The sequence below is a fragment of the Callospermophilus lateralis genome, chromosome 4 (assembly GCF_048772815.1).
Source record: "Callospermophilus lateralis isolate mCalLat2 chromosome 4, mCalLat2.hap1, whole genome shotgun sequence".
In the NCBI taxonomy this organism is placed as follows: domain Eukaryota; kingdom Metazoa; phylum Chordata; class Mammalia; order Rodentia; family Sciuridae; genus Callospermophilus; species Callospermophilus lateralis.
This window is the reverse complement of record NC_135308.1, coordinates 121,623,573-121,638,391: the sequence shown is the minus strand read 5'-3', so window position 1 is coordinate 121,638,391 and position 14,819 is coordinate 121,623,573. Positions and strand designations below refer to the sequence as shown.

At 30.8% G+C, this 14,819-nt stretch overlaps 1 protein-coding gene across 7 annotated transcripts in view; it reads right to left on the bottom strand.

Moving 5' to 3' along the window:
* Cnot2 (CCR4-NOT transcription complex subunit 2) overlaps nucleotides 1–14,819 on the bottom strand; it is a 101,304-nt gene that overhangs the window by 1,619 nt on the left and 84,866 nt on the right. For all 7 annotated transcript variants that reach the window (XM_076854859.1, XM_076854857.2, XM_076854856.1 and 4 more), the window contains 7 exons: nucleotides 12,975–13,099; nucleotides 11,938–12,058; nucleotides 11,694–11,850; nucleotides 8,574–8,635; nucleotides 8,435–8,484; nucleotides 6,539–6,639; nucleotides 4,969–5,113 (listed from right to left, as the gene is read on the bottom strand). In XM_076854859.1, the coding sequence (XP_076710974.1) occupies nucleotides 4,969–5,113; nucleotides 6,539–6,639; nucleotides 8,435–8,484; nucleotides 8,574–8,635; nucleotides 11,694–11,850; nucleotides 11,938–12,058; nucleotides 12,975–13,099 (761 nt within the window). The remainder of the gene's footprint in view (nucleotides 1–4,968; nucleotides 5,114–6,538; nucleotides 6,640–8,434; nucleotides 8,485–8,573; nucleotides 8,636–11,693; nucleotides 11,851–11,937; nucleotides 12,059–12,974; nucleotides 13,100–14,819) is intronic.

Below are 14,819 nucleotides of genomic sequence, written 5' to 3'. Positions count from 1 at the left end.
TTTCACAAACTCAAAACCCCTGAACTTAGAGATAATTTAACTGCCAAAGCAAGACAGTACTTTTGCTGTAGGCATATCTGATAATTAGATTGTTCATTTTAAGCAAACTTTCAAAATACTCCATGAGTTTTAAAATTTAAGAATGGTAATTTTTTCAGACTCCTTTCCTCCATGCTTAAAGAACAGAAATGCAAATATGACTATGTATACTGGGGGGAAAAACAAGAAACACCTCTGCAGCTGCAAAAAACAGACACTCTAAAATTACTAATACTATAACCTGAATTTAATTAGCACAGATTATCACTACATATTTCCATATAAAAATTCTCTCAATATGAATTATGTATTAAAGATTAAACTAGTGACATTTGCAACCATGCGTTAACATATTTTACCTGTGTCTAGTTTCAAACTGATTTAATAATGTTTCCATTATTAAAATGAAAACTGAAGTCATGTAATCAAAATTTCAGATATAGAATCACGTATTTAAAGTATATTACAACTATAGATAAACCACTTACAATTATTAAAAGCCTAGTATGTGCCAAAACTATAATTATTAAAAGCCTAGTACGTGCCAAAACTAGAGATATGGCTAATTTTATCCCAAATTTTTATATTAAACTCAACAGTAGATATTATTTTCACTTTGCACCTGAGGAAACGAAGTTCACATGTAACTTACCCAAGGCATATAAGTGGAACTCCTAGGATTAGGATCCAGACCCATGTGACACCAAAGCTTTTGTCTTTTCTAGTGTAACACATTTTTTAAAATATGTTTAGCCCAAGTTCCAAAACAGATTTACTTCAAATATATCCAATCCAAAAGTAATTTTGAAAAAAACTGTTTCATGATATTAGTTTATAAAGTAAGAACACTGTTGTGACTCTGGCTTTTTAAAAAGGTTCTTTTCAGATGATTCATTGTATGAAGGTTGTTTGCTTAACAGTAAAAACTAACAAACACCAAAACTACCACAGCCACAGTATCTGCCTAATGAACTATGGTAGCTGCCTTTTGCTCTTCCCTACCCCTACCTAGGAACTAAAAGATTTTTATTGATTGACTAAAGTTGATTATCCAAATTAGTAATTTAAAAAAATCATTTTTTAAAATCATTCTTTTCAAATTAAAACTGGCATATTAGTTTTCAAAATATATATAGCATAAAAAGCCTATTTGTAACTTTTACAAATGATAAATTTTTACATAAACTAAAATTTCATTCACACGGTTGAACTACAATGAATTATTATTAGAATTTAAACCAGGCTAGTTTTATTAGTCTACATACATTTTTACCCCAACATTCTAGAAAAAGATTAGTTTAAACCTAGGGAGCATAAATATTTTAATAATTAAAAAAAACTTCAATGGAGATTATACAGGTCATATTTAGTCTTCCAAGTATTTTCTCCTTTTAAAAATATATAAAGCTTAAACACATTGCTTTGGTTCACAAATCTTAAGTTGATTATTGGTAAGATCTCTTAAATGTTTGTAAAATGTATACATATAACTACATACATGCACATCTTTGAACATTTCGCAGGAGCAAGAAATGTGTCTGTACATTATTACCTAATGCTTGCAATAGTGCAAAACTCCTAGCAAGAGTGTAATTAACATCTGATAGACAAAACAAACAAACAAACAAAACCTTTATTAATTTGCTTTAGGAACAGAATATTTGCTTTTTAAGTAACTTTTTAATGACTTGGTTTTCCAAGTAATAAAATAAAGTTATATACTCTCAAAAGGTTATTTAATTCAAGCAGAAATGAAATTACACACTGGATTAAAAGGAACCAAATAAGTAATTATTGCAAAGACAATGTTACCAGTGATCTAATTATATAGAGACGTATACTGTATGAATGTTTCCACAAATTCTCACAAAATTTTGGCTTTCTATTACTAATAAATCCATACTGATTTAAATTTTAGGAAGTAGCAAACTATCTTAAATATAATTATGAGTAATAATTTTGAAGAAAAGCATATATTATGAAAATATAAAAATGTACTAATACGTATCAGCAAAATTAATGAAAAAAATCCACATGTATATCAAGCAATGATAAAAAAAATCCTTAGTGTAACAAATCCTACTAGATCTAAAGATGACTGGACTAAAAGAATTTCTCAAATTTTCAAGTCTTTAATTGAGAAAGAGAGGCTGAATCACCTAAAAATTCACTGTGGAAGAAATTGTTTTAAAAATGTGTTCATTAAGATTATGTATTTGAATTATCACAATATGAAATTAGTGAGACGAGTAATTCTAGCACAATTATATAGGGTGATATCATCATGCAAGTGGCCAACAAATTGTTAACTTGAGATTTCTTAGAGAAGAATAATATTTCTCAAATCTTACTTTCCCACTTAACAGCTAAAATTTTTAAAAGTAAAGACAAAAGCTCAACTAAAAAGGATATCAGATAAAATAAGTCAAAATTAGTTTTAACTATATATACTGTATGTATTATTATATATACTTAATATATATTTTAGATATAATTTTCTTTAACATTTATCTGAATGAAGAATTACTTCTGTATGTATTATTATATATACTTCATATATATTTTAGATAGATATAATTTTAACATTTATCTGAATGATGAATTACTTTTGTTGGAAAGTTAAAAGAGCTCTATATTAATGTTTAAGTTATTTCTGAATATTTAGCTTTACAGGGAGAACTTAATTATGGAAAACTAAATTTCTCACAAAAGTTATTTTCCTGATACATGTCTAACTAAAATTTAACTACAACTACACAGCTGTACATTGCAAACATTAATTCCTTTTTGCATATATAGGCTTGAAATTTACAATGATACTGAGCAAAAAACTTCAATTATTTACAAGTAGAATATTTTCCCCTCCAAAAACACCCTCTCCCCCATAATATCCCTTAATTCGGAATTAAGTGTGGAGCAGGACCAGTGTCATATCTAGTATAACTTGGGAGCTTGTCAGAAATGCAAATTCTCAGACCACCTAGACTTACTAGATCAGAAACAGTCAAGGTATGGCTTAGTAATCTGTATTCTGAAAAGTCAGCTAAAGTTTGAGAACCAATGACTTAAAAACAATCAGTTATAATTTTTCCATGTTTGAAAGAATGAAGTAGTAAGCTATCACAGTGATGATAAAAATAATAGCAACAAAACTGTCACAACTACTACCATGTATCAAATACGATGACTATACTCATGATATATATGTATGCATGTCTGTGTGTTAAATTGCATTTAATCTTCATGACAGCCTAGAGGAAAGCAACATCTACATTTTACAAAAGAAGAAATAGGCATAGAAAGGAAGCTTGCACAAGGATAAAGCATGAATAAAAGTTAAATTAAAATACATGACATGGCCGGGCGTGGTAGTGCATGCCTACAATCCCACCAACTCAGGAGATTGAGGCAAAAGGATTGCAGGTTCAAAAATCAGCCTCAGCAACTCAGTGAGGCTATAAGCAACCTAGTGAGACCCTGTCTCAAAAGTGAAAAATAATATGAGCTGGTGATGTGGCTCAGTGGTTAAGCACCCTGGGGTTCAATCCCTGGTACCCACCCCCTCAAAAACAAACAAAATAGATGACATGTAGGTTATGGCTTTCTGCGATAACATGCTTCTTAAATAGGTAAAACACATAATGTCCCATGTATTATTTTTTAATTTGCACAATTATTTCCATCCAAAATGTTAAATCATACATTCTTTTGGAAACCAAGATATTCATAGTAACTTTAATATTTAACTCATTTAGTATATGGACTTGATTTGAGAAGTAAAGAAATCTGAAAAGAACAATAAAAATAAGATTTAGCCTGTTGTATGTTTTCTATTTTGGTGTTTGTGTTGGGGTCACTTCTTTTTTTGATCCAAGTTCTACATGAAATCTTGAGATATCAAACTTTTTTGTGTTTATATATATATATATATATAAACACAAAAAAGTTTTATATATATATGTGTGTGTATGTATGTGTGTGTATATTATATATATATGTGTATATATATATATATATATATATATATATATATATATATATATAAAATCTGTTAAGCATTTTAAACTGTTTTCTTAAAATGTAAGTTATCAGTTTACTAAAGCTGATTCAAAACCACAAACTAATAGCTAAAACATTATCCAAAGAACTGACTGTGAGCATTGTTTGTTTAAATTTTATTGGTTTTAATGTAATACTGAGTTTACAATCCTAAGAATCATTAATAGAAAACCAATTCAGGAAAATAACTGGTGAAATTGGATAATACAGGCTATATTCTTAACTGAGTAGATTTAAGTACACGCAAGGTAGTGGACACATGTGAAATATATTTACACTGATGGAAATTTTGCACATGGGACAGTTATAAGGGCATTTTTGTGAGGCAAAAGTTGCAAAACCAAAATAAAACAATCAACTTTTCCGCACAGCCCATTTCCCCCTCATATTTAGCATAGTTGTCACCGAAGTAGTAATGGTTAATCCTTGCAATTTTCTTCCTTTAAATGATCTGCAAATAAACATTCATGTATCTTTCCCATAATGAGTGCAAGTATAAAAAGCCTTTTATGTACTCCTTTTAGGGAAATCTCATCCTTGCTTACAGTAACAATAACATGAAAATACATGACTTGTCCTGTAAAAGGGTATCTTTATTTTACAATTCATTAGACAAAAAAAAATTTCAAATGTTATAAAGTCTTGTGCAAATTTACAAATCTCTTCCCAAGTTTACCTATTATAGTGAATTTAACTCTTTTTACATTGTCCTAGAGGTAAAATCAAGTCAAGCACGAAGAGAAAAAAAAATGATGTGGGTAGATCTGGCACATTATTGGAATGGACATATTGGTACACATAAACAGAATAAAAAGCACACTTCTTTTTTAAAGTCTAGATTTACACAGTTGCACGTTGAAAAAAATATACCTTAGCTACTTTCCTCCAGTTAAGACAGTCAAAGAAGTAATATGTTCCCCTCTCGTATGTATTGGTTTTCATTGTTGGTTCCATGCCTGGTGCTCTGGTAATCCATACTCGTTCTTCTTTGTGGTATCTCCAATCACGATTAAAACTTCAAATTTTAAAAGAAAAGGGTAATTATTTCCTGTGGCTCACATCAAACATTTCCTATATTTTGAAAAACCTTTCTCAGAAAAAATTACACACAAAAATATACATAAATATGGATTCTTCTTACAAGGCTTCTGAGTCTTTATTGTTATTAAATACAACACTTATGGAACATAGAAAAATAATTTTTAAATTTATCCAGAAAGCAAATTTATTACTAAACCCCATACCTTTATTTAATGAAAGTTAATTTTTTATGCAAACAAATGAGATGTCAAAAGTCCAATGAGTAATACAAACTTGGGCAGACCAAATAAAGATTCAACATGTTCTAGAAACTTCATTCCTGACTTGCTCTTCTGAACACTCAACAGAAATTGAGATGTTTATTAAAACAAAACCCCAATTATTTATATTATTTGGTAAGAAACTAAATACAAAGTATTTTTGAATTAAACTTTTAAATTGATGTAATTTTATAACTGTTGAAAACAATATCCACTTTGAAAAATTTAATGATTGTATTACTTTATTTTTTAACTCAAATATTATCAATCCTAAATTCTCAAAATCTAAGAGTTCTCAAAATCTTATTAGAATTCATGCAAAAACTAGTGAGGATTTATACAACTCAAAAATTGTGGAATATTCAGAATTGGTTAATGTCCCCCAAAAGGGACATTAAAGGCTTCATGTAAATAAACACTTTCCTTCCAACACAATGAGGTAGTTTTTAGACATAAAGACAACAATGGCTAATTATAGATGGATGAGTCAATTTACTTATGAACAAATTAAAAGAACAAATGATAACTCCTATTTTATAAAAATGAGGTAAAATGGGAAATTTCTCTCAATTGAAATAAAAATTTATACAATTCATTATCAACACAGTCATTTTAAATACATTTTGAAGTACTGGATTCAAGGCCATTTATAAAAACATAATTAGAAAAACTATAATAATGTGGTCCTTATGATAATACTAGGATAATATGGACCTTATTTTATAGCACTTCAAAACACATAACAAATAGGCACAGTGCCTTGCTTATATAATAATCAACAAATGTTTATTGGTTGATGAAATTTGGTTTCTAATTAATATATGTGGTTCCATAAGGACTAAAAAGAACCACAGGCATACCTTATAATTCATACATTTAACAAAGTGATTCACCAAATCTGAGTCAGGTTGATTGTTTTCTTATAAATTTAGCATTATTTAATTGTGAAATTCTTTTTATGTATACGATTATGAAGCCACGGTAATTATATAATTTCAATCTAAAGGCATTTTATTAAATGTAAAAATAAATTTATTGATAAAGATTTTCACTCAACTATGGCATTATCATTTTAAAAAGTTTTTGGAATAGTCAAGATTCACTATAATAAAAAAGTGATTAAAAAACTTTCAACATACAGCTCTACTGCAGCTAAAAGTTGTAATACGTCTCCTCCATTCATGTAATAGAGATAGAAGAGAAGGTCTTCTCCATATCGACCAAGTTTTATTGCAGCCAGCTAGAAAAGAAAAATTATTTTGAAATGTTAAATAAATCTAAAATCTTAACATATAATTGCTACCACTGACGTTAAAAAAAAAGAAAAAGAACAGAGGAAAGATACACAGAAACTTATCATTTCATATCAGGTAACTGGTTTACTCAAATGACAACAATTATGTCTATTACTTCTATTTGATAATATCAATGGGAAAAAGCTAAATAAAAATTTCCAAGTGAAACCAAATATTATCATCTCACTACAAGGATTTATTAATAATCCAATGTGGCAATAACACAAGAATATTGTACTCAAAGATCTAGAACTTATAAAATATAAGTCCTAATTCTATGACCACATTCAAGTTATTTAACATCTATGGGCTTCGGTTGCAAAATGTGGAAAAAGACACCTATGAAAGTTACTAAAAAGTAAATGAAATTAAATGAGTGAGGGTTTATGAAAGAATCATGTATACAGAAGGCTTATAATAAGTGTAGACTGAATCTATACCTAACAGTGATTCACAAATCACTTGGTTCTGTTTTCAGATGGGAATACAGAATTATGATTTAAGTGACTGAAGAATGACTATATTTCTCTTCACAAGGTAGAAAATAACCAGTCACCAAACTATAAGTGAGTTCAACAGTCTCAAATTTTCAAATTAAAATAAACCTTAAAGGCACCCCAAAACAACAATAACAAAAAATGTATGTTTATCTGATGTTTTACACCTAAGTGTTTACTTGGCTATCACAAATTCTTGAATGTTATTTTTCTCCCATTCATGTCACCCCTGTTCAGGTGGCGGTTACCAAATGCAACCGATTTTCAGCATTTCTCAAACTGGTCTAAGGAAATGTTCTGCAACCCAATATGTAAACTGGAGCAAAAGAGTTCTATAGTAGAGATGACAGAATATCACAAAATCCACAAATGAAAAATACCAGCATTCCCTGTTATCATAATTCTTGTTTTCCACGTATTCAGACAATTAAAAGACATCTTGGGATATATTTTTCTCTTTATCTGCCTGTCCACAACATCAATATCCATTTGACCATACAACTGTGTGGTACATAATCAGAATGCTGTCATTTAAATACAGACACACACACATACTCTCTCTCTCTCTCTCTCTCTCTCTCTCTCTCTCTCTCTCACACACACACACACACACTTCCATTAAGTCATCTTTTCACAATTTCAAAAATTTAGATTTCATTTTTTTTTCATTTGAATTTTTTTCTAATGGAAATAAACTCTACCATTTTCTTTCTTACAGTGAAAGAAACAGATAAAAGCTGTAATCTGTTAATAATTACTTTATAATTAGAACTGTAGGTAATTAAAACAAAGTAAAAGGAAAAAAAAGCCAAGGTCATAAATAATTTTAAAATATGTACAGTTGTTCCATTAAAAAACTGCACCTATGTACTATTTAAAAAAAAAACTCTTTCTCATGGGTAAGGCATAAAATAAAAATATCAGAAGAAAATTTATCAAATTTCCCATAAGTTTATTCCCACTGAATGTGGTTATGGTTACATCCTTTTATTAACTGTGAGAAATATTTTACCAGTCCTAACATTGTTTCACTTTTAAACTACAATCGAGGACTTTATCAAAATATTAAGATCATAAACAAAAATAGAAATAAAACTGTCATATAAGTTGAATGAAGATACAAAAGCATATCCAAGACCACTGTTAATTATTTAAAAAATATTATGCTGTCTAAACTGAAAATCGGCACCTGAAAAATAGATAAAATTCATGCTGACTGAGTAGAATAATAAACTACACTCACCTTATCCCTAATGTGAATGTTCGTTAAGTACTCAGATGGAACATGGAAGTCTGGATAATAAAATGAAAAAAGCCTTATTAACTGATTCTCAGTTATAAATATCTTTCAAAAAGTTCTCAACATAAACAGCTTCTCCTACCTATGTCTTGAGGTCGACAAGGTGAAGATGCCCAGGGTGATGCAAATTTGGGGTAGAGATTTCTGAATAAGGGGGGAAAAAAACCACTTTGAAATTCAAAGTAGAAAAACAAATTTCTAATCTAATTTCACAAAAACTAGGAAAAACAGACCTCAAATATAAAATGACCATCTTTACTTCTAATTTCTTGGGTTTACTATGACTTACACAGCAGAAAACTGAAACATATATCTATACATATGAAAAATACAGTGGGATTGCTTCTCTCAGTATTCCTGTAATAATATAAACAAGTTATCACAATATTTTAAAAAAGTATGATTCAAATTTCCTATTTTTAAGTGACTTCAACTAAGAATGCTTTAAATTCATCAATATTATGCCTTCAAGTTAAATTACTTTCCCATTTATGTGAACCTCCCACAATAGTAAGAGCAAATTTCAAATTCACCAAATATTTACTGAGTACCCATTATATGTCTGGCACTGCTTTAGGTGCTTGGGATATATAAATAAACAAAACAAAAGATTACTGACTACATAAAATTTACTTTCTGATTAAGTGTGAAAGATTAGAGATGCAAAAAATTTAGGATAATATATAAATAACCCATGTTAGGGGAAGAGAAATGATTGCATAATTAAATAGGGTGGTCAGTTTAGGTACCATTGAGAAGGTCAGATCTGGACAAAGACTGAAAGAGATAATCATATTAACTACCAGGTAGAAACTGTTCTAGTTAGACTCTTCTTAGATCAACTAAGGCAGGAACATGATTGAAATCTTAGGTATAGCAAGAATGTCAGTGAAGACGGAACACAGTGAACAAACGAAAAAGCTTTTGAGGTAGGGTTTGGGGAGATGAAATGACTAGGCAAGATGTTGTAGGGCTATAAAAATTGGGGGGGGGGGGTTAATTATAATGAAACCATAAATCCTTAATGGGTACTGAGTAAAGGAATAACTTATTTAAAAAGGATTGTCCTGGCTGCTACAATATTTAGAAACTAAAGAATTGGGAATACCTGATGATTGGTTAACAGAACAGCCAGACAATAGAGGATGGATGTTGATTCAAATCAGACTGGTAGCAGTTTAAATATATACATAATCTGATCACAAATTATGTATATATTTTGGAAAAAGACTAGATATAGGGTACAAAAGAAAAAGGGAAGTTAAAGATGATATTAAGCTTCTGGAAGTATAAACCAAGATTAGGAAGGCTACAGATGCACTAAATCTGAGCAAGATCATTTCAATAATATTTAATTGAATCTGGAAATCTCAAGTTCAGGAGAGAAGCTAGAGAGGGTTCCTCAATATATATGGTATTTAAAACTATGAAACTGGTCTCTAAGGGAGTAAATAGATGAAAGAAGAACACAAAAAGGTCAGCAAAAAAAAAAAAAAAAAGAATAAAAAGAATCAACCAGTGAAATCAGATAAGAATTATGTCTTCCAATTCAAGGAGAAAGAAATTCTAGAAGAAACCACTGAATTTACTAATATTGGAGGCTATTTGGTGACCTTCATAAGTACAGTTTTAGTGAAATGGTGGGGACAAAATCCTGATGGACAAATTGGAGAAACAGGCGATTATTCTGAACAGTTTTGCTTTGAAGAGAATAAAGAAATAGGACATAAACTCATCAAAGAAGGAGGCTGGACCAAGACAAGATTTCTTTTTTAAAACGGGAGAAGTAGTAGTATATTTGAATGCTAATGGAAATAATTAAGTGTGAAAACTGTCATATCCTTAAATTTTCAAGAGAGTGTTAGAGTAGAAAGTAAAACAGTAAAAGACAAGAATAAAGTAGTTGCAGATGGCAGTAGAAAGTGCCCATGTTCTCTTTTTTTTTTTTTTGGTACCAGGGATTGAACTCAGGGGCACTCAACTACTGAGCCACATCCCCAGTCCTATTTTGTATTTTATTGAGAGATAGAATCTCACTGAGTTACTTAGTGCCTTGCTTTTGCTGAGGCTGGCTTTGAACTCGCAAAACTCCTGCCTCCGCCTCCTGAGCCACGGATTACAGGCAAGGGCCACTGTGCCTGCCCCATGCTCTTTTTTGATCGATCCACCTTCCTTCTTAGAAAAGTAGACATAAAAAGCAAGGTCATCATCTGAGAGTAAGGACAGGGGGAGAAGGTATTAGGGGTTTGCAGAAATGTAATATAGTTGTTTAGAAAAGAAAAAAAGAATAGACTAGGCATCCCAGGTATAAGTAGATCTGGCAAAATTAAGGATCTGCTTTTGAGGTTCTTGGTCATAATGAAAGGCAGTAAAGTTGTATGACTTTACTCTGAGTTCAGCAGCACACTCAGGAATAGAACAGGCAGAAAAACGACCAGGCTGTAGTTACATGCAAGTGTTAGAAAGTGAAAGAGGGGCAAAGAAGTCAAGGGTATATGTAAATGAGCAATTATGACTGACCACAGCATTTAATGAATGAGAAGGAAATGAGTTCATAAAAGGGAAAGACGGACAGGTATACTAAGGAACGGTGAAAATGTATAAGAATCAATGGATTAAAGGTCCCAAAGGAGTGGGCTGGGGTTGTCGCTTAGTGGTAGAGTGCTTGCCTGGCAAGTGTGACACACTGGGTTTGATTCTCAACATCGCATATAAACAAATAAACAAAATAAAGGTCCATCAACAACCAAAAAAATACATTAAAAAAAAAAAAAGGTCCCAAATGATTATAAGAGTTATAATACTAGAGAGAGACAGACAGAAAACAGAAGTAATGATCAAAGCATAACAGCATCATTTTAAGTGATGCAAAGACTGTAATTATTATTAGTAAGATGTGGCTGAAGTATGAGAAAACAAAGTTTTTGGAAAAAAGACATTCAAGGAACCAAGATTTCAGGATTTTTTTAAAGGATCACATATACATCTATAATAGTGGACCCAATTATAAGAGGAATAATAATACAGATGACAATGAATCAGATACTAATATGACACGAATAACCCAAAAAGTAAGCAGGTAACAGTAACAATGAATGTCAGCAAATGATATAATTTGGTGATACGATAAAAAGCTACAAGTTTAAGGTTAAATAGTAAAAATATTACACACAAATGTGAAAAAAGAAAGAAACAAACTTACTCAGGAGAGTTCAGATTGAGGCCTAATGTTGTTAAGTCACTTCCTAAAGCAAGATGTACCATTCCTGGGTCTGTCTCTGCTGCCCTGATAAATGTTAACAGGCCAATCATTCCAAATTGGTCCGTCACCATTCCTTGAGGAATGTTAGTAACCCGACCTGGATAAGAAAAGTCATTTTTATTTGTGAGGAAAAAGTAAAGAAAATGTATTTTATAATATCTTTGACATATTTATAGAGTCCCACCATCAGGTAACACCTGGATCCCTTTTTTCTGTTGATTATTATTTTGTGTTGTTGAACTTTTATCTCCAGGGAATTTGGGTCCATCTGTACTTGAAGTTGGCTTGCCAGATGTATTCAAATTCTAGCATGAAAAAAATTAAATGTGACATTAAAATGCTTTAAGTACATAAATTCAAGTCAGTATATTAATCCCTTACTATTCATTCTTTACCATATTTAAATTGGTAGTACATTTTTACCTGCTTTTCAAGTTCTACATGAAAATTTTGTGTCCATAATTGTCCCATGGTATATGAACAAATCCCATATCATCCACATTTAAAGATTTAATGGACAAGAAATCCAGGGAAAATATTCTTAACTATGTTGGATCTTAAATCAATGAGAAAAACCCCTCTCAGGGGCTTCTGCTTTGAGATACACTATTAGTTAGACTCTTCGATATTTTCACTTAAAACTAAATAGTACATTACCTAAAATATCACCAAAGCAACCTCCAAGACTAGCTAGAAACATGGACTTTAAAAAAATTAAACTTATTAGAATTCTTACCCAATCATCTTTTTTATTATTGATTTTAATAATATACAAACTCCCGTCACACATACAAAAGGCTATTTTCAGTGAAATGTGGAACAAATAAATACATTTGTTAAGTCAGAAAGAAGCTGAGTTGGCTGAATCAACACAGGTATAAAAATGTGTATAAAGATTCTTCAAGGAGAAAACTTACTCAAGAAAAACACAGCTCCTTAGAAGGCTATATTATCAAACTTCATGGGATCCAGCTGACAGGGACTACAATAAAAGTCTAAATTAACTCTGAGAAGTTCAACAGAAATTTGCATACCTATATGAAATAGGAAAAAAATAGGCTATCTTCTAAGTTATAAAGCTTTTCTGCATTCTTCAGAAGTTAGGTTATTACAGATATTCAAGATAAACAGTTTCGTAATAGTATTTAGTAAGTAACTGTTAATATAAATCTGAAGGGAAGAAAACTATATCACTCACATATACAATTCTCAGTTACTTACAGATTTACTGTCATCATTACTTGATGTTGGATCTTTATAGCTGGAACCAGGTAATGCTGGAAAATCTTCATTGTGTATTGAGAAGTCCTGGGATTGCTCATTTGCTGGTTTTGTTACCATTCCAACTATGTAATAAAAATAATCCAGAGAATTGCAATTGATATTCACGATATTTTGCTACATGCTATAAAAAGTTAACTTTCCTCATCATAATATACCACAAGATTTTTTTAATGTTATGAAAGCATACTTCAAAAAACTAGTAATCAGGACAGCAATGAAGAACTAAATTTTGGTGTACTGATTAACAATTCAACACACAAAGTAATACAAGGGAAATTAGTGGTAATCCTGTAATTCTAATCTAATGCTGTACATAGGTTCTTAAAAATATGATTTGATATGATATTGGTAAGGATTATTAAAATTTTTGGTTTAAAAACATGCTTTAAATATTTGACTAAATATTATAAATACTAGTTAACTTTCAAATAAAAAATGAACAAAATAAATTTTAAAAGAACATGGAAGTATTCTACTTGAAAGTAACTTACAGAGTGAGCAAATTGCAATCAATTATAAAACAACTCCATATTATTTCAGATTTTCTTGGATTCCATGTTATAGATGTAAAACATGCAAGATCTGGGAAATAATCCTCCCACTATACTTGGCATTAGTCGGGCCCTTATTGGAGAACAATATGCAGTTTGGGGCTCCACAATTCAAGAACGATATGGAGAAACTAGAGATGGTCCAAGAAGAGCAACGGGAATGATTAAAGGGATGAAAAAATGGACCTATGAGGAAAGGTTAAAAACATTAGAGTCTCAACTGAGAACTAAGCAGCTAGGTACTCAACTTCCCGGACAGATCAATTTTTGTTATTTTTGGAAGATTAATTTAGAAACTTTAGAATATGAACAATAAAACTTTGCCTTTTTTACATATTCTGAAAGACACAGAAATTGTTCTTGGTTGATAATGGGAAAAATATTATTAGTTTTTCTTTAGAATAACTGATGAACTGATCCCTTTTCTAAATGCATTGTTTTGCTCTTTGTCTCTATTAGGAATCTTCCCAAAAGGAACCAACTATGTGGCAGAATACGGGTATACTGCCATCACAGAATTTTCACGTCAAAACTGCTATACTGTTGTTGCATTCTTCCCTCCCTTTATTTTTTATCTAACTTTTATTAGCAAAATCCTTTATCTATTAGCACAGTGAAAAAGGATAATGAAGGGTATTAATGATGATCAAGAGTCTACATAAACTATTATATATTCCTTGAACAGTGGTTCTCAGTAGGGGTTATTTTTTCTCCTAGGGGACATTTGCCAATGTCTGGAAATAATGATTGTGCTGGCAGCTTGTGGGCTTAAGGCAGGAATGCTGCTAAACATTCCATACAAACAGGATAGCACATCCAAATCCCCTGGCTACAAAGCATTATTGAGTCCAATGTCAGTAGTGTGAATGTCGAGAAACCTTGGCTTAAAGAAACATCTTCAATGTGTAGACATTCATTTTTAATAACTAGGAATATATGCTTTTGAAAAAATGTGGGATCAATTAAGGCAATTTTAAAAGGCAGACCACATAACCACTTAGGTGAATGCAGAGATATCAGCAGAAAATAACTTCTGAATAACAATAAGGACTTCCTTTTGGGTTTCTGTACAGTTTTACAGTTTACATATTCTGAAAGATACAGAAATCCTTCTGTGTGAATTCTGATGAAATTATACTAACCTGGTTGGAAAACACAAATATATATATATATAAATATATATATATTTGTGTTTTCCAACACACACACATGCATACGTACATATGTGTAC